This window comes from Bombus huntii, chromosome 6 (genome assembly GCF_024542735.1).
Source record: "Bombus huntii isolate Logan2020A chromosome 6, iyBomHunt1.1, whole genome shotgun sequence".
Taxonomy (NCBI): domain Eukaryota; kingdom Metazoa; phylum Arthropoda; class Insecta; order Hymenoptera; family Apidae; genus Bombus; species Bombus huntii.
The window spans coordinates 8,988,262-9,013,464 of record NC_066243.1 but is presented as its reverse complement, the minus strand read 5'-3'; the positions used below and the strand labels follow the sequence as shown (position 1 = coordinate 9,013,464).

The 25,203-nt window shown below is 40.7% G+C and overlaps 3 protein-coding genes across 9 annotated transcripts in view; 2 read left to right on the top strand and 1 right to left on the bottom strand.

The window, feature by feature from the left end:
• Nucleotides 1-81: 81 nt before the first annotated feature.
• On the bottom strand, nucleotides 82-10,578 carry LOC126867065 (cleavage and polyadenylation specificity factor subunit 4). 2 transcript variants are annotated; one of them, XM_050621204.1, is made up of 4 exons: nucleotides 10,545-10,578; nucleotides 1,019-1,222; nucleotides 665-854; nucleotides 82-589 (listed from the first exon to the last, which is right to left on the bottom strand). In XM_050621204.1, the coding sequence occupies exons 1-4, from the start codon at nucleotides 10,561-10,563 to the stop codon at nucleotides 226-228; spliced, it is 777 nt and encodes a 258-aa protein (XP_050477161.1). In that variant the 5' UTR covers nucleotides 10,564-10,578; the 3' UTR covers nucleotides 82-225. The 2 variants fall into 2 exon arrangements, with proteins under 2 accessions (XP_050477161.1, XP_050477160.1); XM_050621203.1 differs by lacking the exon at nucleotides 10,545-10,578 and adding an exon at nucleotides 1,453-2,072.
• LOC126867061 (purine nucleoside phosphorylase-like) lies at nucleotides 8,017-16,471 on the top strand. Of its 4 annotated transcripts, none has more exons than XM_050621193.1 (6): nucleotides 8,017-8,316; nucleotides 12,420-12,514; nucleotides 12,629-12,807; nucleotides 13,063-13,238; nucleotides 14,178-14,368; nucleotides 14,474-16,471. In XM_050621193.1, the coding sequence occupies exons 1-6, from the start codon at nucleotides 8,204-8,206 to the stop codon at nucleotides 14,695-14,697; spliced, it is 978 nt and encodes a 325-aa protein (XP_050477150.1). In that variant the 5' UTR covers nucleotides 8,017-8,203; the 3' UTR covers nucleotides 14,698-16,471. The 4 variants fall into 4 exon arrangements, with proteins under 4 accessions (XP_050477150.1, XP_050477149.1, XP_050477152.1 ...); XM_050621192.1 differs by having other exon boundaries at nucleotides 8,020-8,316; nucleotides 12,599-12,807; XM_050621195.1 differs by lacking the exon at nucleotides 8,017-8,316 and adding an exon at nucleotides 10,752-11,868.
• Nucleotides 16,472-18,713: 2,242 nt separating this feature from the next.
• The window catches only part of LOC126867044 (beta-1-syntrophin), a 350,179-nt gene continuing 343,689 nt past the window's right edge, over nucleotides 18,714-25,203 (top strand). The window contains exon 1 of one of the 3 annotated variants that reach the window (XM_050621155.1): nucleotides 18,714-19,847. In XM_050621155.1, the coding sequence (XP_050477112.1) occupies nucleotides 19,824-19,847 (24 nt within the window). In that variant the 5' untranslated portion in view covers nucleotides 18,714-19,823. Of the gene's footprint in view, nucleotides 19,990-25,203 lie in introns of all 3 variants that reach the window. The other 2 variants (XM_050621153.1, XM_050621154.1) reach the window with 2 other exon arrangements.

Sequence of the window (25,203 nt, the reverse complement as noted above, 5' to 3'; positions counted from 1 at the left end):
ACATTCTTTAATTTGACCAAATTTTTTTTTATAGAAAATACAAAATATTTATAATTATTTTATTTTATTTAAAGGTGTTGGAATCTTTTATTACGAGTCAATATGAAATTAATTGTATTAAACCTATTTTACTATATGATATATAGAAATTTTTACAGACAAGTGATTTTACTAATAATGAAACATAATCATAATATTAATCTTACACAAATAAAATAGGTGAAATCATCTACGGTAATTTTGATTCTGAGTAGCACTTCCACTACCCCCAGCATGGCTTAAAAATGCTAAATGTCCTTTTGGACATTTATTGGCATAATGACCTTTAGTTCCACATTTGTAACAAGTGACTTCTTCTAGTGGCTTTTGTGGCCCTCTTGGTGGGGGCCCATTATGCATATTCATGTGATGCGTAGCATGAGAATTACCTTCTATTTCTTGTCTAACTTGAGCTTCACGTACATCAGGTGGCATTTTATTACAATAAATTGCTTTATGGCCACCTTCTCCACAAAAGTGACAGGTGATCATTACCTTTTTCCCTTCTTTAGGTTGCATATCTTGCACTGCTGGTAATTCAAATCTTGGACTGAAAACAGAAAAAAATTGTAATAATGTATCTAAATAAGAACAATTCGAAATATTAACTTGGTGATAAACTTACTGCATAAATTTACAGTTTGGGCCTTCAGGACAAAATCCAGCTAAATAAGCCATGCATAAAACACGACGAACATGTCGATGTCTGCATAAAGGTCCATGTCTGCAAAATCCACGATCATACCAAGGACAATCTCTGACTTTAGTTTCTGGGTCGATATGTAGGAATGGACATTCTTTATTGTGACAAGCATCTAATAATTCATAACTGATTTTAACATACCTATACTGAGAAATCTTAGTAACACCATAAAGAAAAAATGTTAAAAAAGCAATAAAAAGATATTTATAAGTTTATCATAGGTAGAACCTTAGAAGAAATAAGAATGAAATACCATTACATGCTATATATACTTACTAAATCTGGAATAGAAATAACATTCTGGCATTTTTGTCATATCATACTCATGTAAAAATTCACACTGATCACCCTTTTTACAAAGACCTCTTAACCAATGTTTACATACTATTGTACGATCTCCACGTACGTGCCTAAATGGACAAGAGGCTCCTTTAACACATGTACCTCTCGGATAAAATTGACATACTGCAGCAGTAGATTCTATAAGCAACGAGACAGTAAACAGATAAATTTAATCAACGATGAATAAACAGTATAAATTTAAATTAAAATATTAATATCTCAATGAAAATCGTCGATATAACAGAGTATATTTTATTCAAAAAATACAGAGTAGCAATGTGTGCAATTTGACAATTTCATTTTCCAATTACTTTTACATTTTTAGAAGATAACCTAAACATATACAGTATACGAAAACTATCACGTACTGTCCATTCCAGTAAAAGGTAAAGGAAGTGCTCCATACTGTTCGTCAAGAGCAATTTCAATATCAAATCGCATATTATCCACATTCGCCACTAGACACTCCATTATTGTTTAAAATCTATCAATAATCACAATCACAAATTTATCTACTACCGTATACACAATAAGCATTAACTTCATTCACAGCTAAACTAAAGTTTTTATCGCGGAACATTCATTTCTAAATACTGATGAGCACTGTTAGTAATATTTCCACATTTCATCATTGAACAATTTTAATAATTCGAACTATTTATTGATCAAAGAAAATTACAAGTCCAATTTCTCGCACACAACATTATTCTGCACGTGCGTTGATAAGATTGAAGGCGTCATTTTATTTCACTATTTCGCATTGGCGCTCTTGAATAATTCTTATCTACTATTATCCACAGAGCTTTTCTGGATTGGAAATTTAGCGCCATCTGTTTTGAGTAAGATTTGAAAAAAGTCGCGGTTACCTTTGATAGAAAACTCGTCAGCGAACAAATTACCGACCTTAAAAAAATTCAATGTTTTTACGTCTTCTGCGATTTGTTATTACGAATTTATCAATTACAATTTATTTATACATAGCAATTATATAGAAGTTAAAAATGTAGTAAACTTTTTCTTTATACATGTAATGAAGTGACATATCCCTCAAACATCTGAAGTTCAATAAATACAAAATAAATGTAAATATGTAATAAACTCTTTCATATGAAAATTTAATAAAGAAATTTAATTTAATTTAGTAATTAAATTAAATTTAATAGAAATAAGTTTCTTTCTTTATACAAAATCACTTTGGTGATTAGTATAAATATATACATTCGAACTTTTCCCAAGATGAGTACGTTAGTTGTGTAATAAAGAGTCTTTGCTAATACAACTCTCTTGGATGATAAATCAGGGCTGCGGATTCGGCAATTAAAATTTCCCATTCTGACGTCGGCTCCTCTCTTTTTTGCTTCGACTCTAACTCCGACCCCGACTTTATTTATGATAGATTGTTAACATACTAATTATATGTATGTATATATATAGCAAAGTTACTAATATTCAATAGACAATACTTCTGTCTTGATAAAGTATTTTTGCTCTTACAAAATAGTTCCTATAAAATAGTTTCCTCAATACGAGATTCCATGGGAACGTGACTGCCGTTTTGTACAAGGGTTACCTATATTTTGCATTTTTGTACTTTGATAGAAATTCAAATTTGATACAAATTTTGATACAAATTAGTAATATTTTTAACATATAAATAATTTTATTACAACTTTTAATTATTTTAAGTACATTTTTTATTTTTGTCAAATTTACTAGCGTGGAGTCGTAGTCAGCATATTTCTTTCCAATTTCGCTTCCGATTCCAGCCTCGAATTCTCTTAGTTTCCGAGATATTCGCGAAAAATTGCCACAGTATAACTACAATGAATTCCGCCTCTAACTCTGTATCCTCACAGCGCGACAGTCGGGTAAGATGACGCTTAACCCAAACTTAATTCTTATCTTTTGTTTATAGTTTATATAGGTTTGGGTTAGATGTCATCTTATCCGGACGCCTCGTGGACCAACGGTCGACAACTAATTCTGACGTATACGCTGTCGCGAACGCACAATTCTAGGCAGAACTTATGTACGGCGCCGACATTATCAATATTTTTTTGCCAATATCTCGGAAACTAAGAAAGTGCGACATTGTCGCGAGAGAAAGAAGTTGTTCCAAATGTTCAGTTTTACAACATATTCGAAAATCATGGAAATCGGTGATCGAGGGTAAACTTCTAAATAATTACCGAAGTTCCTTCCGAAATCTGACTCCGACTCCATAACCCTGTGATAAATACCAATCACTTAACGTCTTCGGTACGAGCGTCCACTATAGCCAGTAACCACCGAACGCATCTCCATGCTAGAGCGTCGACTAAAGTCAATAATAAATATATGCAATCGCTGTTGCTGGCGGTCGTTAAATGATAGTACACGGCAGACGAGCGCCGTACCAGAGAGGTTAAATACAATTCGCGTGATGTTGACAGTAGATAATATTTCTGAATTCTATGTATGCGGTGATAATTCATTGGAGGTCAGTGATAAATCAGAACCCCAGCGAATCCGTTCTGATTACTCCTGATCAGTCGAGAGGGTCGAAAGATTTCATAACGTCATGCATGTACTTACATATCTATGTCTCTACACGATTAAAGCAATAACACTAAAATATTGCATCGGATGTTAGTTTCATAGTCATTGATCAGTGAGGGAAAGGGAAACATTTTTCCTTCGTTAAAATTTTTCCTACACTTTTGCTCGACACTTTTTATGGATCAATAGAGTTTATTTTTAAGTAATATTTACTTATTTATAATACTTACTTATAAATTATACTTATCTATAATAAGTATTAACTTATTATAAATAATCAGCCATGTCACTGCGCCACGCCAGAAAAATTACTGAAAATTCTCAACGCGAGAATTGTTTGTAATTTTAATAAATAAATAAATAAAAAAAAAATTGAATTTATTCATTCGGCATATTTATAGACAAAAGTTCTCGATACCACTTGCTTCGGAAAGATACTCCTAATAGAAGAGAGAACTTACTTTTGCCATTTTATATTCGTTCTTTTATTGAATATCATATTTAAAGAATATGACCAATAGTAGCGACATCGAATAACTCTGTAAATTACATAGGATAAGTCAACGAATAAACGTCTCTATCGTTATTGAGAAAATATTATGTTTACGACGCCGTAGTTGCGTGCGATTACGTAATAAGGCAATTTATGCAACAATTATTCGCTCCTACTTGTTTGTAACAATATTTCGTCAGTCATACGACGGTAGTGAGATTCGCATTTTGTTGCGATTCGAGTAACTTCATCAAATACTCGAACATAGTTATTTGATGTCTCTCAAACATTCTTCGATAAGCCATTGCTGTTCTTCCATTCTTTCCACCCGCGTAACAAGGCAGATGTTAACTGTTCGATTCGCCGTCAAGTATCTTCATCGACTTTCTGTGTTTGCTTTTCTTCTCGAGTCTTATGAAACGCGAAACATCGACTTACTCAACGATACATATTGGCTAAGAAAAGAAAAGCGATTACTGTGATTCATTGTAACCCGGATTACAATACATCCGTTATCGGTTTTCGTCGATGTGCGATTTAAACTGACCCGAGATTAAAATTCATCGGCAATAGTCGACGATGATAATTCGTTGAAAACGTAAAGATTCGCGAGACGTAGGTTCGTTATCTATTTCCGGTTAGTAAGCACCTGTGCTCAGGCTTGATTCATTAACTGTTGCGCTTCGAACGACGCTTAAAAGCAAACAGGATTCGTGTCCACGGTGAGCGCGTTAATTACGTGATTCTGTTTAGTTTATTTGATACGGATCCGATTCGATTATAATATCGCGTGCAAACAAATTAAAATTCGGCAAATTGTTCAGGCTGTTTGTATATGCGCGTCGCTCAATCGCAGCTTGAATGTCGGCGTATCGGCATTTTGAATTCTCGATCTTTTTATTCTTTCATCTTTTCCCTTTCCCCTTTCTCCTTTCTTTAGTTTCACCTCGACTACGATTAGAAAAGTTTTACGACACTGAAAATCTGCCCCTGGCGTGCCGAAAATTTGTTTGCGGCCAAAAGGCCGACGTTCTTTGTGGACGATCAGCGAAATTATGCATTACTCGTTGCATCGTAAAGTAGCTTCCGACTCACGGGGGAGAAAACCGGTGAAAACTGAATTTACAGTCTATTCGAGGCCACGTTGTCTGCGTCTATTTTGACCCCTGTTACACTCTCCATGTTGGAGCGATAATTTGCAAGTTGCGGCTCGATTTACCGTTTTCGATTCGCCGGCGCTGTCGCGTGTATTTTTCATTTTGTACATTGCTCGATGTTTCGTTTTGATACGTCGCTGAATATACGACGTAAATAACACGACATAAATAAAAAAACGACGATCTTTATTGTTTAGTATTAACCAGTGAAGCTTGAACTTCCAAACCTACCGGATTTTAGCGTCATAGTTTTAAACCGAAGATCCGTGACAGTATTAATTTTTATATCTTTAAATTCCAACCCCCATTAACAACACAATAATTCCTAGCAAGGACTCAGTCAAATACCTGGGCGTGACCCTGGACAGGAGGCTAACTTGGAAAAATCATATCACAGACAAAACAAAGCAACTTAAGGACAAACTCAAGAAATTCTATTGGCCCACTGGCCGACGCTCCAACCTAAGCACACAGAACAAAATTAGACTCTATAAGGCCGTAATAAAACCTGTCTGGACCTATGGAATCCAACTATGGGGAATAGCAAGTAACTCCCACATTGAAATACTTCAACGCTTCCAATCGAAAACACTAAGATCCCTAATTGATGCACCTTGGTATGTAACCAATGAAACAATACACCGCGACCTCAAGATACCCACAGTCAAAGAGGGAATAGCAAAATATAGCGACAGATATAGCAAAAGAGTTAACAAACACCGAAACCCCCTAATCACTGGACTACTTGATACGACGGACCAGATTCGCAGGCTGAAGAGGCACTACTCGCTAGACCTAAACGCTAGATTCAATTAGTTATTTAGTTAGTTATAATTAAGTAATATTTACTTATTTATAATACTTACTTATAAATTATACTTATCTATAACAAGTATTAACTTATTATAAATAATCAGCCATGTCACTGTGCCACGCCAGAAAAATTACTGAAAATTCTCAACGCCAGAATTGATTGTAATTTTAATAAATAAAAAAAAAAAAAAAAAAAATCCAACACAATTCTGAAATCCTAACTGTCTCGTGTATATGTGTAATAGGAATATTTTTTGTTTCATCGACTATCTGTCGCGTATTATTGATGTATACAAGTCTAAATACGTAACATAATCATATTGTGTAAGAATAACTTTATCGCCGGCACAGAATTACAATTTTGAAATTAAATTGCTCAATGAATTAGAAGTAACTTGCATTGCGCAACTGTTAGAATGTACTTTCGTTTTTTTTTCGTTTTCGTTTTTGCGATCGTCGAAGATCAATCACGATAAGATAGTTGCTTTGCAACGATTTGTCCTAGATGTTGTTGATCATCGGTATATACGAACAAGATATTTGAATACGTAAAAATAGCATTTATCGCTGCCGTAAATTACCGATCGTTTTTTAATTCGCTCGATTAAATTCTCTTTACTTCGATACTCACGTAATCCTAGCATAATCACATTATGCGCGGAAAGTTCCAAAGTAAATGACGCGACAGTGAGTTTTCGTTTTTTATTCGAACGATACGCTTAAATCGCCAATTGGTACAAGAGCAACGACTAATATCGAACGCTAGAGAGTTTCTCAAAAAACGAGACCGCGTGTAACTCGAGGAGGATCGTTAATTTTTGGCCGGATCGTGTACGAGGCCCGAGTATCGGCCATAATTGGCTGATTATATGGGGCACTAGGAGCCAGCCAAAATTCGTGCCCTCGCAAATTGGAGCACGTGTCATCGTTGATGCGTAAATCTGCCACTAGATTCCTCGATACGACGCGGTCAAGTGGGAAACGCGACTGCATCGTAATTAATATTCGGATGAATTCGAGATGCACACGAGCAACAGTTTGGTCGTACGCTTGTATCGCGTTTCTCCTTCGAAAATGTTATTGCATCGTTGATTGTTGGTCGAATGTTTTCGTTGGGATTTACCTTCGGCTTAAATTATCACGAGACTTGCCTTCACAAATCGAACTTATCCACCTGTTTCTGTCCACAACGCGGTGATTAAGCGCTTCGAAGAAAGTTATCGAATATCTGATTGAGAGATAGGAGCGATACAAATCCGATGAGATTGTCGGAGATCATTTTGTAGAAAGATGGAAGAATGGTTCGAGTTGCATGGACAGAAGCAGAAAAAGAAATTACGGCGTGGTTTGCGAACGAAAACCTGTAATACGTCTTCGCAGGGTATCATTTATCGAGAGAAAATCAACTGGTCGGTCATTACTCGAACAAGGTGTACGAGTTTCACGAGGACATTGGTGGATAGTGTTGCAATCGAAGAACGGTTCTTCAGCGACCTTAATCGATCATCGAGACGTGGAAAGATCGTATCGGTCATCGAAGTCACCGCGATATCGGAGAATCGGTGAAGTTTGTTTGCACTCGCTAAAGGACTTTATTGTTTTCTTCTGAAACGAGATAAATATTATTTGTTCGCACGGGAAAAATGCACTTGTTGCTCGTAGGACGAGAAGTGTCATTGTTCTCGCTATTATTCCTGGTATAAACCGTAACGTGGCGGAGCAGCATGGAAGAAATTAGATCACTTAATTCTTTATCGCTTAAAAAGTTATCGTCGCGTGCCCCTTCCTCCCAACGACTTTCCGACCAACTCGATCTTCGTGAGGAGTGGAGGAAGCGTGAGTAACCGTCCGAAACGATTGGCCAGTTCGGCGAAGCTCGAGATTTTTCAACCATACTCCGGGTATCTGTATAAAACAGCAGCGACCAGAGACGCTATAGTCACTAGTCAGACTTTCGTCAAACAACGTATACGCGTTTTATCGTTTATTCATCGAATTTTCCTCTGACTGGTTCTGTTCTTGTTTCTCTTGCCTTTCTCGTCCGTGCTCTACCAAGGTGACGGCGGGTTTTTTATCAACTTGGATAGACTGGTAGATTCGATCGGGACATAAGGCACAATGCCTTTCGCGAATAACGACGCTGTCAATGGGCACAATCATTACTCGCAGGTGAAACGTCCCACGGACGATGAATTTTTATATACGGCGGTCAAGCATCATCGGCACAACACGTAAGTCGTTCGTTTCTTATTGGCGAGAACAAAGTGGAGTATGGCTGTCAATCTATTGAGTCTATGCGTCTCATATTTCAAATAAAGCTATTGTTATCGATTACATTCGTCCAGTTCGAATCTCATCGACAGAGGCTAGTTACGGTGATTGCAAGAAATTCGCGAAAATATATTCGAATGGTCTATTTATGGTTAATCGCTTCTCACATCAAAAAATTTGTCAAAATTGCTGCGGATGGCTACCCGAAACGGTTGTTGCACAACTTTCAGTTAATCAACAATGCGAAATCGTTAGCTACATGTATATTACATAGTAACGAGAGTGCGTATGAAATTTCCAAGTGTAACTAATTTCCCAGGACTTGTTCTCATCCTTCTTCCCTCTTATTTACATGGCAGTTCACTTTGATACGATATTAGCATACCTTCGTATTGCAGTCGGCCATTTAATTTCCAAGATAGACGGCCTGGAATTATTTCGCACAGGACGATGTTTAACACGTGTCGTGATTTGTAAGTATATCAGGGACAGGGCGACAACGTGACCGTGAACTTTGCAGTCACGTGCACGATGACTTCTGCAACGAAGCGTATCTGAACCGGTGGAACGTCGTTCAAAACGTTGGAATTTTCTTCTTTTCGCTCCTTTCTCTGCGTTATATCCTAACGAAAGGGAAAAGGTGTTCTCTAGCGATATCCAGCTGCGGGAATTCAGGTGTCAGCGTTAGTGGGGAGAGAAACTTGTCAGCAGTCTATTCGTACACGTTCGAGATACGTCAGACGTAGACGACAGCTTCCTGCAAATTCGCGTATTCTGAAATGTCCAATTAGAAGTTTCGAGCGTTCATACTTTGATTTTGTTTATTTAATCGAGCAAACAGGAAGCTCGCGCGAAACTCACAAGCTGCGCTTGGGACGAACGCAAACAGGAATTAAACGTAATGGCGCGATGAGGTTGACATTTCGGTAAATAGCGTTGGGAAACCTAGAGAGGGAAAATGAGATGGCGAGGGAGGGGGCCGATTTGACCCTTTCACTCGTTGTCACTTTGTGTTTGTCAACACTCGTTCTGATCGTCGCGCTTATTAGAATTCATTACGATCGTTTGTATTATTGAGACCACTCGTGATGCTCCGCAATTGGTCGCGAGGTTATTTTAATTTGATCGAAGTCCGAAGATCGGTGGATCGACGAATTGTAGCCATTTCTCGTCGAATGATCAGTATCCGCGAAGTGGCGTAGAAACTACACTCCGAATCAAATATGCAGACAGATTTGTAATTTAGTCGCAGCTCCCCTTTTTCGTTCGGTGCTCGATTCTTTTTTCGCGTCGCGTCCTCTACTCGCTTCCATCAGATATGAATTTTTATCCGGTACATTTAATATTTATCAATGTATCTCGCCCCGTTTTTTATTTAGATTACTCCGTTCTTTATCCGTCTCCTCGTCAGTCGCTTCAATTTCGACCTATAGATTCGACTAGAGTCGAGCTACCTGAAAAATCAACGAACTTCCGTTTCACTTCGCATAAATCAACGAATTATAAGTAGAACTGGAGCGGCCCGTAGGAAAAGTTTCAGGTTGAAACGGAAAATTCAAAACCGAGAGATCCATGATATTGTGCCTTGGAACACTAACGGTGTTTTGAGTTACAAGGTCCAGAAGTGTTACGTCGCGTAACACTCTACCTAGACCAGGCCACACACCGCGGGCAAGATAGCAACCAGATGTCTTCGGATACTTACTGCGTACCCTCCATAAATCTCAGGAATCTCCTAGTCGAGGTCCTTCGAACCGAACAAACATCTATTTTCCGACTCATTTCGAAAGATCATTGTCTACTACGGCTTGACAAGGGAAAGTCAGTTTTTCTTACGTATGATGCAACTTTCCTCCCACTAACCACTTTCTGTCGAGGGCGGCTAAGACCCTTCCTAGTCCACCAACCTTCATTTAACCAATTATCAACGAAGCCTATTTCCCTCACTCTCTTAGTCAAAATCGTCACCAACAAATCCGACGGTCCCGTGAGCTAGACACACCCATCCTTAGTTTTCCTCCGCCACAGCATCGTCTCCGAACAGCACTGATTTTACATCCTTCGATCAGTCAACATCCTTTGACCGGGAATACACTCGTAGATCAGTCACTCACTCGTCTTATACATACGCACCAGCGTAACTGTCTTCTTTACAAGTTGTTAGAATAAACGGTGATATATAACTTACTATACAGTGTTACATTCATTGAACCACCTCTGTTATCTTAACCGAAGCAGGGGAACGACTATTTCGCGGCGTCGATTAACCGGATCGTAGCGAGAATTTACGCCTCTCGTTGACGCGTTTTCCTAGCGACCGCGTCTCTCCGCAAACGATCGTAACAAGAAGCAAAAGAACTGCTGTTCTTGTGGTAACGTTCGCTGATATAAATGTAGGAATATTATTATCCTTTCTTCGATTAGTATAGCAGCAGTGACGATTAAAACCGGCATACACTATCTTTGCATTTGTATTTGTATTTATTTTAATACATCTGACTATTATTGTACAAAGTCCATTCGTTTCTTTGACAAACAAGCTTACACGTTATACACTTGAGAATTTATTTTTTCATTTTCTTCTATCGAAAGTTCGTGATTTCATCGTGATGCGTGGCTTCGCTTACGATTGATCGACAAATCCGAGACTCAGCCATCTCTTACGAACGAAGCAGTCCGAACGATGGCACCGTGAGCCTCGATCGAATCCAAAGAAGTAACACACCCTAAGCCAAGTTCTGAGTACGGCGTGCATTCATAATCGAGATTAGAGCGACTGATATTGTATGCAAAATTGCGGTGGCGTCATTGAATCCTCGTCATGACCCGGGGCTATGTGCATTCACGTCGTTATAATAATCGTCCATCTCACATTTGCCATTCATAACGGACCACCGTACAATCTCGTTTTACGATGGAGCATCCACGAATGCGGTTAGTTTAATGACGTTTGGTGTACTCGCGGCTATATCGAAGCTTTTCCACGGGCACCCGGCGAAACTGCGAAGCAATTCTCAAATTCGCGGTTGAATACGATTGTATTGGGAACGGTGCGGGCAGGGAGGAGGGGCAGTATGCATATTCAAGGCGTATTCAACGCGTTATAATTCGATGTTCCCTTACGGCGATGCGTACACGTACACGACAACCCGATAGCGGCAGCTCTCGTCTTACGTCCGCGTCCTTCTTTCCAATTACCGAGTTTTCGGACGGCGAGGGGAACGAAATGAAAATCTCTGGAAGGTTCGCGATAATCCAAGGGACGAAAAATGGGTGGCGATTACAATCTTATCCTGGAGACTCGTTTCGCTTCGAAACGTTCCACTCGCGAGGTTGTCAGGAACAGGGTAGAATGAGAATCTTCGCTTTGAGCTTTCGCGGATATTGCGACGCGGAACGACGAAAAATAAAGGAAGGAAAAAAGAAACAAGGAGAAGATGCGAAAGAAATATGGGAAAAAGGAAGGAACAGGGGCCGCCGAGTGCGGAGACATTAAAATTCACAGTGGGATTGTAAGTAATTTTCGATCGTGTCACGTGTAGCATTATGCTGGAGGCGCATTTATTCGGTCGAATGCCATGGAAATTCTGCGTGTGCATCTGTGCGTAGAGGCTGTTCGCGAGCGCATTTTGCATTCGCGCACGCGTGAATGCATACACGGGCTAGATGAGTTGTGCACGGGACGCGCATACACACTCGTAAACATGTTACGCGGCCGCTCGCGTATTTCGATGCATGATTTGTAATACCCTGGAAGCCTACATTCAGCTTAAATCCGGCGCTATTTGAGCCTGTTAGCAGTTTAACAGGTAACTGCACCGTTTTGTGATAGTTTCCACGGTGAAATTATGTCGGCCGGCTGCGAACGACCCCAGTTCCTCTTGTACTCGCTCAACTCATCCCGATTATTTCTGGACGTTTCTATTATTTTCACGAGTTTATTCAACCTCGTGTGAAATATTCGAATCATGGCAAACCGTTTTTCTACTGTAAAAATATTAACTTACGAATCCAGCTAAAACGAACAGGATCCGATTAATTAATTCGCTTTGTATGCATGCAGATATACGTACGAAGCTTTGCAAGAATCAGCGCAGTATCTGTTAGACCGTGTCAAAATCAGGCCAAAGATCGGCATCATATGCGGTTCTGGAATAGGTTAGTATGACTTTTCAAACGCTTTAGTGTCTTCGGTTGTCGCAGCGTATTTTCCCAGTCAATGTTTTGTCTATTCCTAAACAGGATCAACTGAACAAAACGAGTTGTGTCCAGGTTCCCTGGCAGAATCCCTCGAGAACAAGCAGTGCTTTCCATACGAAGAAATCCCACATTTTCCTGTCTCCACGGTCAAGGGTCACCAAGGACAGATGGTGTTCGGTTATCTGAAGGGTGTGCCGATCATGTGCATGCAAGGAAGATTTCATTATTACGAGGGTTATCCACTCTGGAAGGTAACGTTTCTTTGGGTATTTCTTTCTTTTCCATACGAACTTATCATTGCTACGATCGATGACATTTAGTATAGACATATATATATGTAATATATATGAGAAGAGTAATTTTCTTATCTCTGATTAAATTTGTAGACATCGCGATTCGACGATACGACGTGTTCCATTCGAGATTTACGTTTAATGACATTTTACGTTCTCTGATTATCTGGAACGTCTAATGCTTATTATTTTTCCTCTCCTTTTCACGTGCAGTGCGCTATGCCAGTAAGAGTTATGAAGCTCGTAGGCGTGACTCATCTGATCGCGACGAACGCCGCGGGAGGTCTAAATCCCACATACAAGGTTGGCGACATTATGATGGTGAAGGATCACGTGAACATGATGGGTTTTGCTGGGAATAATCCTCTTCAAGGGCCAAACGACGACAGGTACTTTCCCTCGTTCTTCTCCTCGTCAACGCGTCGCGCTATGAAACGCGTCACATTACTCCATTTGGTGTTACTACATGCTCCTACGCTTCCTTATCTGCCGTTGCTGCTGCTTATCTTTTTCCTTTACGTAAAATTCTCGCGTGACCGTAAAGTTCTCGATGCCCCAGAAATTAGCGACAGTAGGAATTTTTTTTGATTTTATCGACGGGAGGAGAAAATGAAAGAAAGAGGAGATAAAATGAGAGACAGAGAGGGATGATAGATGAAAATGGAGGAGCCAGGGGAAGAATAAGGAAAAAATACTGGTTGAAAAGCGGACTAGTGAGATTCACGGCGTGAACGGCAATGAATTCGAATCCGCTTGCAGGCGACAAAGGCTTTCGGGCTCGTTTCCGGAAGGAAAGTCGTCGACGGCGCTCGCAGATTGCGGACCGCTCGACGACTCGATTCTTCGAGTGCTTGCCCCGGGGGTAAAAGGGAGGGAAACGGGTGGCCGTGCGAGATCGTTGAGGTCGTCGAAGGAATAAAATTAATCTATTTCATCGGAACAACCCCTTGAATCGGATTGATGAACTATTTACTCGACGACACAAAGAATCTGATTGACGTATTTACCTAAGGATCTTTCTCGATTTTTCTGCCTAACCTTCCCATCTTCTTTTCTTTGCTTTTCACCCTATCCGCTTTCGCGTCTCGTTCAGGCTCAGCCAAGTTTTCGTTAACTTTCCATCCCGCGAAACTTGAGATTCTTTCATCGTAGATACTTTCCTTTCCCTTTTTTCCCTTGTTACAGCAACCTCTGGTATTAATGAAACTCATCGAACATGCTCGCCAGTTTTTCGCGCTTGCCCGCACTTCTCTAACGATTACCCTCTTCTCGACGATACAAAAACCCCTTCTGTCTTCTCATCCCGGCGATGCATCTTCGTGTTTCAGATTTGGGCCGAGGTTCCCGCCGATGAACAAAGCTTACAACGCCTTCCTCTTAGAAATCGGCGAGCAGGTAGCGGATGAAATGGGTATAAAAGACATCGTGCACAGAGGCGTGTACACGTGTCTCGGAGGACCAAATTTCGAGACCGTGGCTGAATTGAGAATGTTAAGGATGATCGGTGTCGACGCAGTAGGTCAGTGGTCGAAAGTTTTTATACTCCAATATTCCATAGACTCTGTCGGCAAATTATTCTGCCGCGCATAGTATATCGACTATCGCGATTCTATTTTATTTCCAGGCATGTCTACGGTTCATGAAGTGATCACTGCCAGGCACTGCGACTTGATCGTCTTTGCTTTCAGTTTGATCACGAATCAATGCAGCACCGATTATGAGAATCACGAAGAAGCGAATCACGAAGAAGTGATGGACGTAGGGAAAGCGAGGCAATCATTGCTGCAGGACTACGTGTCGCGTATCGTGTTGCGTCTACGGGACATATTGGGTCTAGAAACGAAATGATTCGTGTAATTTATATTTCCACCGGCCGCCTTTTAGTTTATGCTAATCGTGTTCGTCAATTCGTGCTTCGACGAAAAACGACGGCGAAAAAGAACGTCTCGATGCGCACGATTTTTACGCGAAACGCTGTCAGAACGATTCTTTCTATCGACAATACGACATTAGAGGAGTACAAAAATTTGCGAGCGTAAAGAAACGTGTGTTAGGTACGTAGAAATTAGTAGGCATCACCTTATGAGTGCCACGAGGAGAATATTGAAGCATTCTTTTTTTATACTGCTCGTTAAACTTCTACTTGCCTGAATATATTCCAGGTGAAAAGAGAGTTCGGTTGTTTGTATCGAGCCGCGTGATGTCAACAGCTTGTGACGATTAGTTATGTGTATAGAGGCTTTGGGCAAAGGTTTTAGTCATTAGATTTTCCTTCCCGCTTTCTCAACGCAACATCGCGAATCGACGATAAACAGTAGGTAAACAAGATCGAATTAAATGAAATCAGTATTCAGCAGTATTTCACCGAGTGAACAAGCGCCCATTTATCTACGAAGAATCAGCTTATCAGTGTACCGTTGAAAAGGATTTGCGTTTAACTGCGTTCCCTTTAATTATACTTTCGTCTCAGCAGTCAAAGGATAAGCATATCTATGTATACGCGCGTATTGAAAATCTGCTTGAATTAGAGAACCACGGGTCGCTTGGCAGTCGTGCGTCTCTGATCTCGATTGATTCGTTACACGTCTTGAGAGAGCTTCTTTTGCTTTAAAAAGAGGGAACGGTTTAAGGGTTGGGAAGGTCGGTAGATGCTACCTCCTCCCCGCCGCGACAGCCTCGTCGATTTTCCTCCCTCGCTTCGTTACCTTCATCTCGTTTCCGTGCTTTTCCATCGCTAATGCATCGGTGTTCGGCTTCGATAAATCTCGAGCGGCGAAGACCATACTGCCGCGGCCCTTTTCCTCTCTTCGTTTTCCGCCATAGTTGCTCCATTCGTATTACCTTCTACGATGAAATTATGACACGACGTCGCACGGTGGAAAAAGTCACGGGGTTCGAAGATTCAGTCTCTCTGATCGTCTCCAGAATTGGAAAGTATTTGTCTCTCGCCGAGACGAACTGGAAGAGTATTTTCGTCGCGTAGTTAACGCATCGAATATTTATATCCTTTTGAAAAATGTCTCCCTTTTTTTTATGACGAGGAAAGGGAAAAAGATTATTATTCGATCTTGCGAGCGCTTATGTCGCCATGGCGAAATAAAATCACGTCACTCCCGCGATTTAATAAAAAGCACGCGACCAGGCCGGGAAATGTTTACGCGTTTATTTCGTGATTTTATTGAAAGCTTGTTTAATAACTGCGCATCGAGGTGGAACACTGTCTGACATACATTTAGCGGAATTAATATGCACGCGTATGGAACGTACGAATCGAATAATTTTCTAGACTGTTCTTGTGCAATTTCGATCGCTGATTTTCCACTAAACATGTAATACTGCAACGATGCTTCAGGGGAGAAGGGAAAATTGCAATTATACGTCTCAAAGCTGGATACGAAACGTGAGGAGAAGCAATCGAAGATACAGCGATGGAGATCTCTCTTTTTGCTTTCCGCTCGCTCTTGTAACACGTAACTTTGACAAATACACCAGGTTTCTCTGAACTATACCTGTTGGATAATTAAACTTTCCCCTTTCACTCCAATCGAACGTTTCGCTTAACGAATCGGTTCGGTCGATTTGTTCTCCGCTTTCGTGTGTCCAATATGACAATAAACTAATAGGAAAGAAGTATTCGTCGACGTACTCGAATGTTCGCGCTCCGATTCCTGGTATCCATAATTTAACTCGGCTGCATTTGGATTTCGTTTAACAAGCGTCACCAATATACACGAATTTTCTCGCAACGACGATCTTCGCTCGTATTAAATTAATCGTACAACACCTAGTGCGAAGGTAACTAAAATCGACGATGACGGATCCCGAGGTAGCTGCCTTGAATTGGATTTTAAACGGCAAATCCACGCTGGCAACGGCACGTGCCATCTTTCGGAATAGGATACTTTCTGAATGTCTGTACGAGACCGCTGCATCTTCTCCGATTTGAAAGGGATACACTCGGGCCTGTTCCGTATGGTATTCAAGGGTAGGAACGAAGGCGTACGGGGCTTCGTCTGGCCGTATATTTCCACGTTGGAATAGAAACTGTACGAGGGATCAGTTATTGATATTTCTGAAACGGCAGATAAAACTTTTCCCTCTGTCTAGCAAGCCTGTCGTATATCTTTCGTTTACCGATCCGCCTTTGGAGAACAGCAATACCATAATCGAGATAGGGGATGATGTATTTCAGCCTTAACTTTCGCGTCATTCCAGCCGGCGATAATGTTAAAAAAAGAAGTTAACAAACGAAGGGAGCAACGTAAGAGGGTGTTTGCACGGCTAACGCTTAGAGGGATATAACGCTGAATGAAATTCAGAGCAGAGACGCCTTGATTATTTCACAGAATAAGATTGATAAGGTAATCCCGTTTTGTATCTTTATAAGTTCTTCCCTTTTCACCGTCTTTGCTTTCTTGCTGCCTGATTCCTCTATAAAACGAGACGTATAATGCGATTGTACTGTAATATCACGAGCGAACAAAAACCCCGTACTTTCTATGAATTAAAATGTAAAAGGCAAAGAGAAGGAATAAATGATACACTGTTAACGACGCATCCGTGTTCCTTTTTAGCAGTTCGTTTCATTAGATACAAAGTAAAACTGGATATCGCGGTGCAATAACGTGCGCGGGCTACCCATTCTTTCTCTTTTCGCGCGATATTAATTTATCTTTGAGGAAATCGATGGAAATAAGCGGAAATGAGAATAATCAAGGGAATACTAAAAATATCTAGATATACTAGCCCTCGGGCTATCATATTGCAAGGTGTTAAATTAAAGCATTTAAATCATGGCACGAACTGATGCAGTGATATCTGGTTGCATTTAGTATTCTATCTTTATCGATAGAGATTGGATCGGGATTGGAAGTTTCTTTAATTTTAAATGAATTCTCGAGTTCTCATCTTCTGCAGTTTCTGTCAATTTGCTTGCAATTATTCTAATTAAATAGCAATCAGTATAATTCAACGGTAATTCGTTATTAGTATTCTTAATGTCGAAGAGAATAGGTAATTTAATAATTGCAACGATCAGAGGACGTCATATGTGCAGATCAAGAGCAAAGAGTTTTTGAACGCTGTTTTCTTTCAAAAAAATGAAAAGATTCGCTAGAAAGCAACAGGAGGGCATCGAAAGGAAACTTTGACAGTAACAAAAGTTACGCAGAATTTTAAGAATAAAAGTAAAAACAATGTAAGGATACAGTGAAAAAAAATTCTACCAACAAAAAGCAGTAGAAGAACAGCGAAGAAGAAAGAGCAATAAAAGACGCGATGGCGTACAAGATAAGAAGTTATATGTATATAAAAAGTAGCGAAGAAATACAAAAAGAGAAATATGTGTAATTGAAACGATTAGTCTTATGACCTTTCGATGATTAAAATTTGAAGACCATTAATTACTCGTGTCCTCGTTCATTCATCTAAATGGCTGAAACGCGTTGAAATTCGTTACATTGCTCGAAAGCTATTTTACTCAACTCATCTTAGTATAAAAAACACTCGTTAAATATTTTACATAGGAAGTCATACGTTTATAGACGAAAAAATTAAATTTTTGAGTGTAAATCAATATCCTACTAGCTAATATAAATTCATATAAATTATCATATAATTATTGAAACAATTCTATTTACTTATACCGCTGTTATTCTTTAAACTTTTATTCGTATTTCGATTATGCATGCCAACATGAGTACTTACGTTTATATAAATAATTACATTACGTGGAATATGTGTCGATAAAGATGAACGCTGCGGACGTTCGACGTTTCGAAATTTTCCCGCCGGTGGCGCTGAAGTCGTATTCACCCCCCTTTCGTCGCTTCCTATAGGTTCGAATGGCTGGACGAACCGCTGGTCGAGTTAGTACGACTCGTGACGTCGCGGTAGTTGGCTGTTCGTTTCTTAGTGTTCGCGATATCGTCTCGTCGGCGATGTGACCGGTTTTGAAAGTGACGTGCGATTTTTCGTACACATTATTACGCGTTTCGAAGCGGTCGATGGTTTACTGGTACGACGATAATTTCAAGTTCGCTAATGTAAACGCGGGGAACGCGAGGTACGTCCTTGCTAGAAAATTTTGGCGTCACGTTCCCCTCGCGAGGATTCCATCACCCACTTACACGACCGGCTGTAGCTCTCGAAAGGATCTTCCGGAATACATCGCCGTTCGTTCTTTTGTTCGTTCGATATCCGTCGATGTCGTTGCAACATCTTAAGTGCAACGACGATTCTCGTGGATCTTTGGTTACGCGTTCGGAGTGCGGGAACGATATTACGAAGCGACATTCGAACACGTTCGGTTGTCTCAATTATTCGTGCTTCTAGTTGGACGGTCAGTGTTTAACGGCGTGTCAAGCGACCGGCTAATTAATTGCTCGTTGTACGATCGGGGCGACTGACATTCGTCCCGAACGTTTAGGCAGGAGGCGTTGCTGTTACATAGGCACCGAAAAAAACGGCATTACGGCCTGAAGTTGACGCATTGGCGATCGCGCGCGCGCGCGCCTGATCGGTTACTCCAGTGTAAAAGAATTTACGTCGTTAGGTCGAATTACAAACGCGAGTCCTGCGGCGAAAGTGAGCAACGGGTTGAGTGTACTAGTCCAGGAGAGTGGATCGCAAATAGGGAACAGAAACGCGGAGGCGTGTTCTCTCGACGAGAGTCTCACGGAATCGGAGTGCTTCCAATCGAGGACGAAAGAAAGAAGGTCGGTGAAACATGTCGAGGCTGCTGAAAGGCGAACCGACGGGCGGTTATATCATTGACTCTATCGTGGATCGTCGAATGTATTAACCGGCCGCAAATGACGCGCATCGTGGCGTGAACGAAGAGAAGAAAGAGACGGTGGCGGAGGACGAGCACACTGGACACGTTTCGGATTTAAACGGGGGAACAGTTTTCTGATCTAGCCAAAGAAAGAAAAGCAGGCCAGGCGTCGTGCCTCCCACTGCCTACCGGAAGTCATATGCCCATACACACGCGGAAAACGGTAAATCATCGTAGAAGCCATCGGCTATAACGAGCGTACACGTTTATTTTGCATTGGACCTGCAAGCACGCCTGCCCCCTTCACCTCTGTCTGTTTTGTTTTCCTTGGTTCGCCTACCGTCATTGTTTCGCCTTTATTTGAGGTATGTAAGGAACAAAAAAAAAAATAAACATTTCTTTGCCTGTGACTCGTATAAAGCATACGTCGCACGTTGTCCATTTTTACTCTTCTATTAGTATATGAAAATAGTGTTCGTTAATTCTCCGCATCAATGTCAGGGTTTCAATGATTTACCTGTTCTATTACGCGTATATTTTTAACGATGACATAGGAACGCGAATCGAACGAATTTTTCGACGTTTCGGCTCGTATCAATCGATGCGCTCCGTTCTATGGAGATACGAGCGTCGTTACGTCGTTAAAATTTTTTTTATTTGACGTATGCGTTATACCTCGTTTCTAGATCGCTGCTTTTTATATAATATGTATAAAATAAGATAGAAATCGATGTTCACGAGCGGAGAGATCAAAGCGAGGAAAAAAATTGGGCGCGCTGGGCGGTCGGTATTCCGCTCGTATTCTCGCTCTGATAAGTTTCGAGCGTGAAGCGTAAAAAGTTCGACGCACAAAGTGTAAAGCTTTAAAACGGCATGGTGTAAGCGTTACCATACGATTTTCAATTTCTCTCGTTCCCCACTTGCTCCTTGAGAGATTCACTATTCCGCATTCTCGGGATTCTTGCAACTCCAATTTCAACTACAGCCCTGCGGTGTTTTCCTGATCCGTTAGAAACATGCCTGAATCACGTACGGTATCCCATTCAACTTCATCGCCTTATTTTCCCGCTACCATCTTAAAGGGTCACGTGACCGTAGAAACAGGACATTAGATGGCGTTTATTTTTCGCGGTATTTCGCCGCCCTCCATATTTCTCACAGTCTTTCTCAATTCTCGGTCGTATGTGTCGTTTCCGTGAAATTTTGCGTGTTCGTACGATAATTCGTTATTTATACATTGTATTCTGCTAGGTTTAAGTTAGTATGACGGTCACCGAGTATTTCTCGCAAGCGACATGTGGCAGTTTTGCATATTCGTGCGAGAATTGATTGTTAATTCTTCGAATTAGATTTGACTATATACTATGACCACCGCGGACTTCTCGTAAGCAACACGTACTATGTAACGTTTTGAAATTTGATTATTTACAAAACATGTAAAAATATGTGATAACGTCTGAAATATAAATTCGATAAAACAGAATTGCCAAACATATCAAGTACATATTATCTGTTCTTATCGTTAGCGAAGAATATACTTTATTCAGAAAGGACAGTTCTTTCCGATTCGTCGGCAATGTGTTAAGTGATCACGTGACAGCGGGAGTAAAACATTAGATGGCGTTCTTTTTGCGGCATTTCAACGCCTTCGTGTTTTTCAGTCTTTTTCAACCTTCGGTCGTTTGTGCCATTTCCGCGAAATTTCGCGTGCTCGTGCAAGAATTCGAACTCATTAACGAAGGAATGATCGCGTGAGCACGAGGCTGTAAAACGAAGAACCAGCGGATCCACGTCGTCGTGTAATACAATACACTACACGATTACGAATTATTGGACAAAGGGTATACCGGTCGATGGTGGAGTATCGACGTTGTGCTGCAGGTACGAAATGATCTGGAACTCGGAGCGATGTGTATTTCCTCCCCTCGTTTCTCGTGTGCGACGGCTGTTTTCTTTTTCCTGTTCCCCACCTCTCACCTTGCTCTCTCGTTCTCCTTCTGTCCATCCTTCTTCCCCTTTCCGCCTCTTGTTCTCTCTTTCGGGCCATAAACAACCGGTGCTCGACGTTTGCCGAGGTTATTGGTTTTTGCGAGGGGCACGACAGTGCCGTATACATGCGTCTGCGGGACCTGGCTTCACAGACGAGACGCTGTACTTTCTCTCTCTCTCTCTATCTCTTTTCTCCTTTGTTTTTGCTTCCTGTATCTTTCTAACGTTCACGATCATCCCCCTTATATCCTTGCCTAGCGTATGTGCATGCATTACACACGCGATTCCGTACATAGATAGGCGAATACAAAGAGAGACGTAAGTACACGGCGCGTGTTCACGTGGGCAGCGGTAAAATTCGCACGAGACTAATTCCCAGAGACAAACACTTTAATTATAACGCTGCCGTGCGCGTATACCTAAGTACGCGCTGCACGATCACGATATCGACGCTTTTATTAAACACGAGCACCTTCGACGATGCTAACGCTATTATCGGATTACCGGCGGAGCGTGCCGTGCGTACGGTCGAATTTCACATAACCAAGTACAACATACGTATGACCTATCGTGCTTTTTAGCAAAGTCATTTTTTCCTTCATTCAGATAGGTATTTACTTGTTTCCGATAGACAGCTTCTATACCTTTTTTCTCCGTTGAAAAAGCGTATACCTAACTGTTTCCTTGTGTCATTAGGCACGAAAAGGTTAGGCATGAAGAAAAGATATTAACGAAGGCTCCGCAATGGTATAGGTTAGAATCTACTGAAATGTAGAATAGAATCGAAGAGTCACGATATTTACGAGCACACTCACAACACATTCGGGATTAATGGAAACGTATTTTCGCGCGTCACGGTGTCATCTATTTCGTCAATATTATATCCGTGTAAGAGTACTATTGCGTGTTAGTACATATAACCTTTGGATACTGTGCCAAGAGTATTACGTATTGTACGTCGTTCCTTATACTAACCTGACCGAGGCCAATACACATATATGGACGGATGTATATGGAGATGGACTATTGACTCTCGTAGGCGTATTTGGTTACAGTGTTCTCCGGTGAATGTTCACAAATGTAAGATTGTGTTTCTGAGATCACTGTAACCCAGATACCGTACCGAATCAACAAGTATCGTGTTGTCGATTTGTAATGCGGATCGTTGATGGAAGGAGGGACGCGGGGGAGTTAGAGCGATCGGAGGAAATTCCACGCGATGGAATGGAATTAAGAATCGCAAGTATTCCGTGTTTAGCGAGCACGAAATATCGTAGCTACAGTGAGACGTCTTGCGTTAAACGCCGCACGCGATAACCAGCGATAAAAACCGATTTTAAAAAAGTAACAGACGTCCGTAGATAAATTGGATGACTAGTGGACAACGAAACGAAAGGTTTGGAATGTTCGTCGATTTTACCGTGACCGTCGAAGGGTTAATTCAATTATACTGACCGGCACGAACATCGAACCCTCTCGTTTCCTCCCCATTTTTCCATTTTCTTTCGTTGCAACGCCGTTGTTGCGTGTACAACCGTGTCAATTTTTTTCTGCTGCTGTTACATCCGCCCCCATACATCTATCGGGTACACGACAGGGACGCACGTGCACCAAAGCCAAAAAAACATTGGCTGCACTTTGTGCATCGTCGTCTCGTTGATCCGTACGCGTCACGTAGGTGGCCAGGGTATACGTATACCTACATATCCTGGTACTGAATTTCGGGAATAATGGCGGTACCGCGTCACGCCGTCGATTCATTTTTACCCAATTTCACGCACCGGTACACCACGACCCACCGCCCGGTCGCACCCTCCCCCCCCCCCCCGCAACATCGCGTTTCATCCCAAACCCCTTTCAAAATCGTCTCTGCTCTCTGTTTTTCTTTATGGCGAATTCTCTGCTGCTCTTCCTCCGCGCTAGACTCGTTTCCCTCTTTCTTTTTTATCCTACGGTAACGATTCTCCGTTGAAAACCGCATTTTCGCTCTTAATTTTCGTCGCGTGAGGACGCACCCTGTTTTTGGCATTGCGGTTTATTTTCGCGGCGCACCTCCATCGTGTACGTGTAATGCGTTTTTCAATTGCGCGCCACCGGATTCACTACCCTCGCGTTTCCCATTCCCATCTCGCCATCCCGATAGAAATTTACTCGCCGCGCGCACGGCTCCTCTTCAGCACGCATCCCCCTGGCTCTTTTTACGTCGGTTAAAACGAACGCAAGCGTCCGAATTTTAATGTACTTTGCGCAAATTCATTTCGCCGAAATATCGTTCGCTTCTTCGTTTGTCAGTCCCCGATGATTATTTGGTCCCATTCTTTTCGACGTTTTCGCATCTCGTTTCTTGCTGCAACTTTTTCCTCTGGATCGTTGCCTAACGACTTACCGATGGGATATCGATAATGCATTAATAATTAAAAACGTACCCTATCGTGGTTAGTGGTAGAATATGGTCAACTTGTTTTGCGAATGAACCGAAACTCGCTGCTATTATCGTGATTCAGCAGGATTTCTGAGAATTCTGCACATAAATTTCGATAAATTTGTAGAATACGGCGGAACCTCTAGTGTCCGGTTTTATGCGAATGTTCCACGATCCGAACGTTCTGTTAATCGAATATTTCTTGCTTGTGCCCTTTACTATTAGACATCCTTTTTATATTTGTATGTTTTATGTTAAAATCTATATTAAATATTTTACTATGAATTTAATGTTGTACGGGTTAATATCTTTGTAGAATGATATTAAAGAGGAGAATTATTGTATTAAGCGTTAAAAGAAAATAAAAGATACTTGAAAAGCTAAACTGTTGCAAGAATTGTAAACATCTTCAAACTTGGAAGATCTATTATATTAATGTCGAGAGACAAAAGCACGTAATTATTTAAATTACTCAGGTATTTCAAGAAATAAAAAAACTGTAATGGAGTTGAAAAATAAGTTTCTGGGCTGCGCTGTATAGCGATGCTTTCCATAAATCAACAATAAAGCAACACCAACATCCAGATTTATATTAAGCGAAAGAGTTTTTTGCACGAATATTGTCATCGACGTTTTAAGTCTTAATGCTGAAAAAAAACAAAATTACAACGAAAGTAACGGTGAATTAAATGCCTTCTTATTTCGAAGTATTTGTGGTATTGGAATAATTTCAGGTACAAACAAGATATGATTGTTGAAAGATTAAGTCGCAAAAAGCGTACAAAGTTCATAAATAAGTTAAAAAACATTACGTTTGTATTATACCATATTTTTTGTAATATTCTTGTATTATTCTTTTTGAAATATGAAATAATAAATACGTGTTCCACTATTCAAGAGTTTTCTCGTCCGACCAGTCATCCATTAATTCGAATACCGAAGGTTCTACTGTACTTTCAATGTCATCGAATTTTCTTAATATAAAAATCTTGAAGAATAAAGAAGAGAAAATAAAAAGTACAGGAAACTAAAGAAAAGTAGAGTGGAAAGAATCTGGCCATAACAATAGGGAGAAGTAACGTCATGAGTGAAAAATACAACGAATAGATTTCAAGATACACTCGAATGAAAATTTTCAGATTCCTAGGATTCTAAGGGAACGCGCCAG

Excerpts from the sequence above, each read along its gene's own strand:
- LOC126867065 (XM_050621203.1), bottom strand. The coding sequence starts at position 1,555 with ATGGAGTGTCTAGTGGCGAATGTGGATAATATGCGATTTGATATTGAA. Across the intron at positions 855-1,018 it reads TTATTTCTATTCCAGATTTA|ATGCTTGTCACAATAAAGAA; the intron begins GTAAGTATATAT and ends ATGAATTATTAG. Across the intron at positions 590-664 it reads CCAAACTGTAAATTTATGCA|TCCAAGATTTGAATTACCAG; the intron begins GTAAGTTTATCA and ends TTCTGTTTTCAG.
- LOC126867061 (XM_050621192.1), top strand. The coding sequence starts at position 8,204 with ATGCCTTTCGCGAATAACGACGCTGTCAATGGGCACAATCATTACTCG. Across the intron at positions 8,317-12,419 it reads AAGCATCATCGGCACAACAC|ATATACGTACGAAGCTTTGC; the intron begins GTAAGTCGTTCG and ends GTATGCATGCAG. Across the intron at positions 13,239-14,177 it reads CAAGGGCCAAACGACGACAG|ATTTGGGCCGAGGTTCCCGC; the intron begins GTACTTTCCCTC and ends TTCGTGTTTCAG.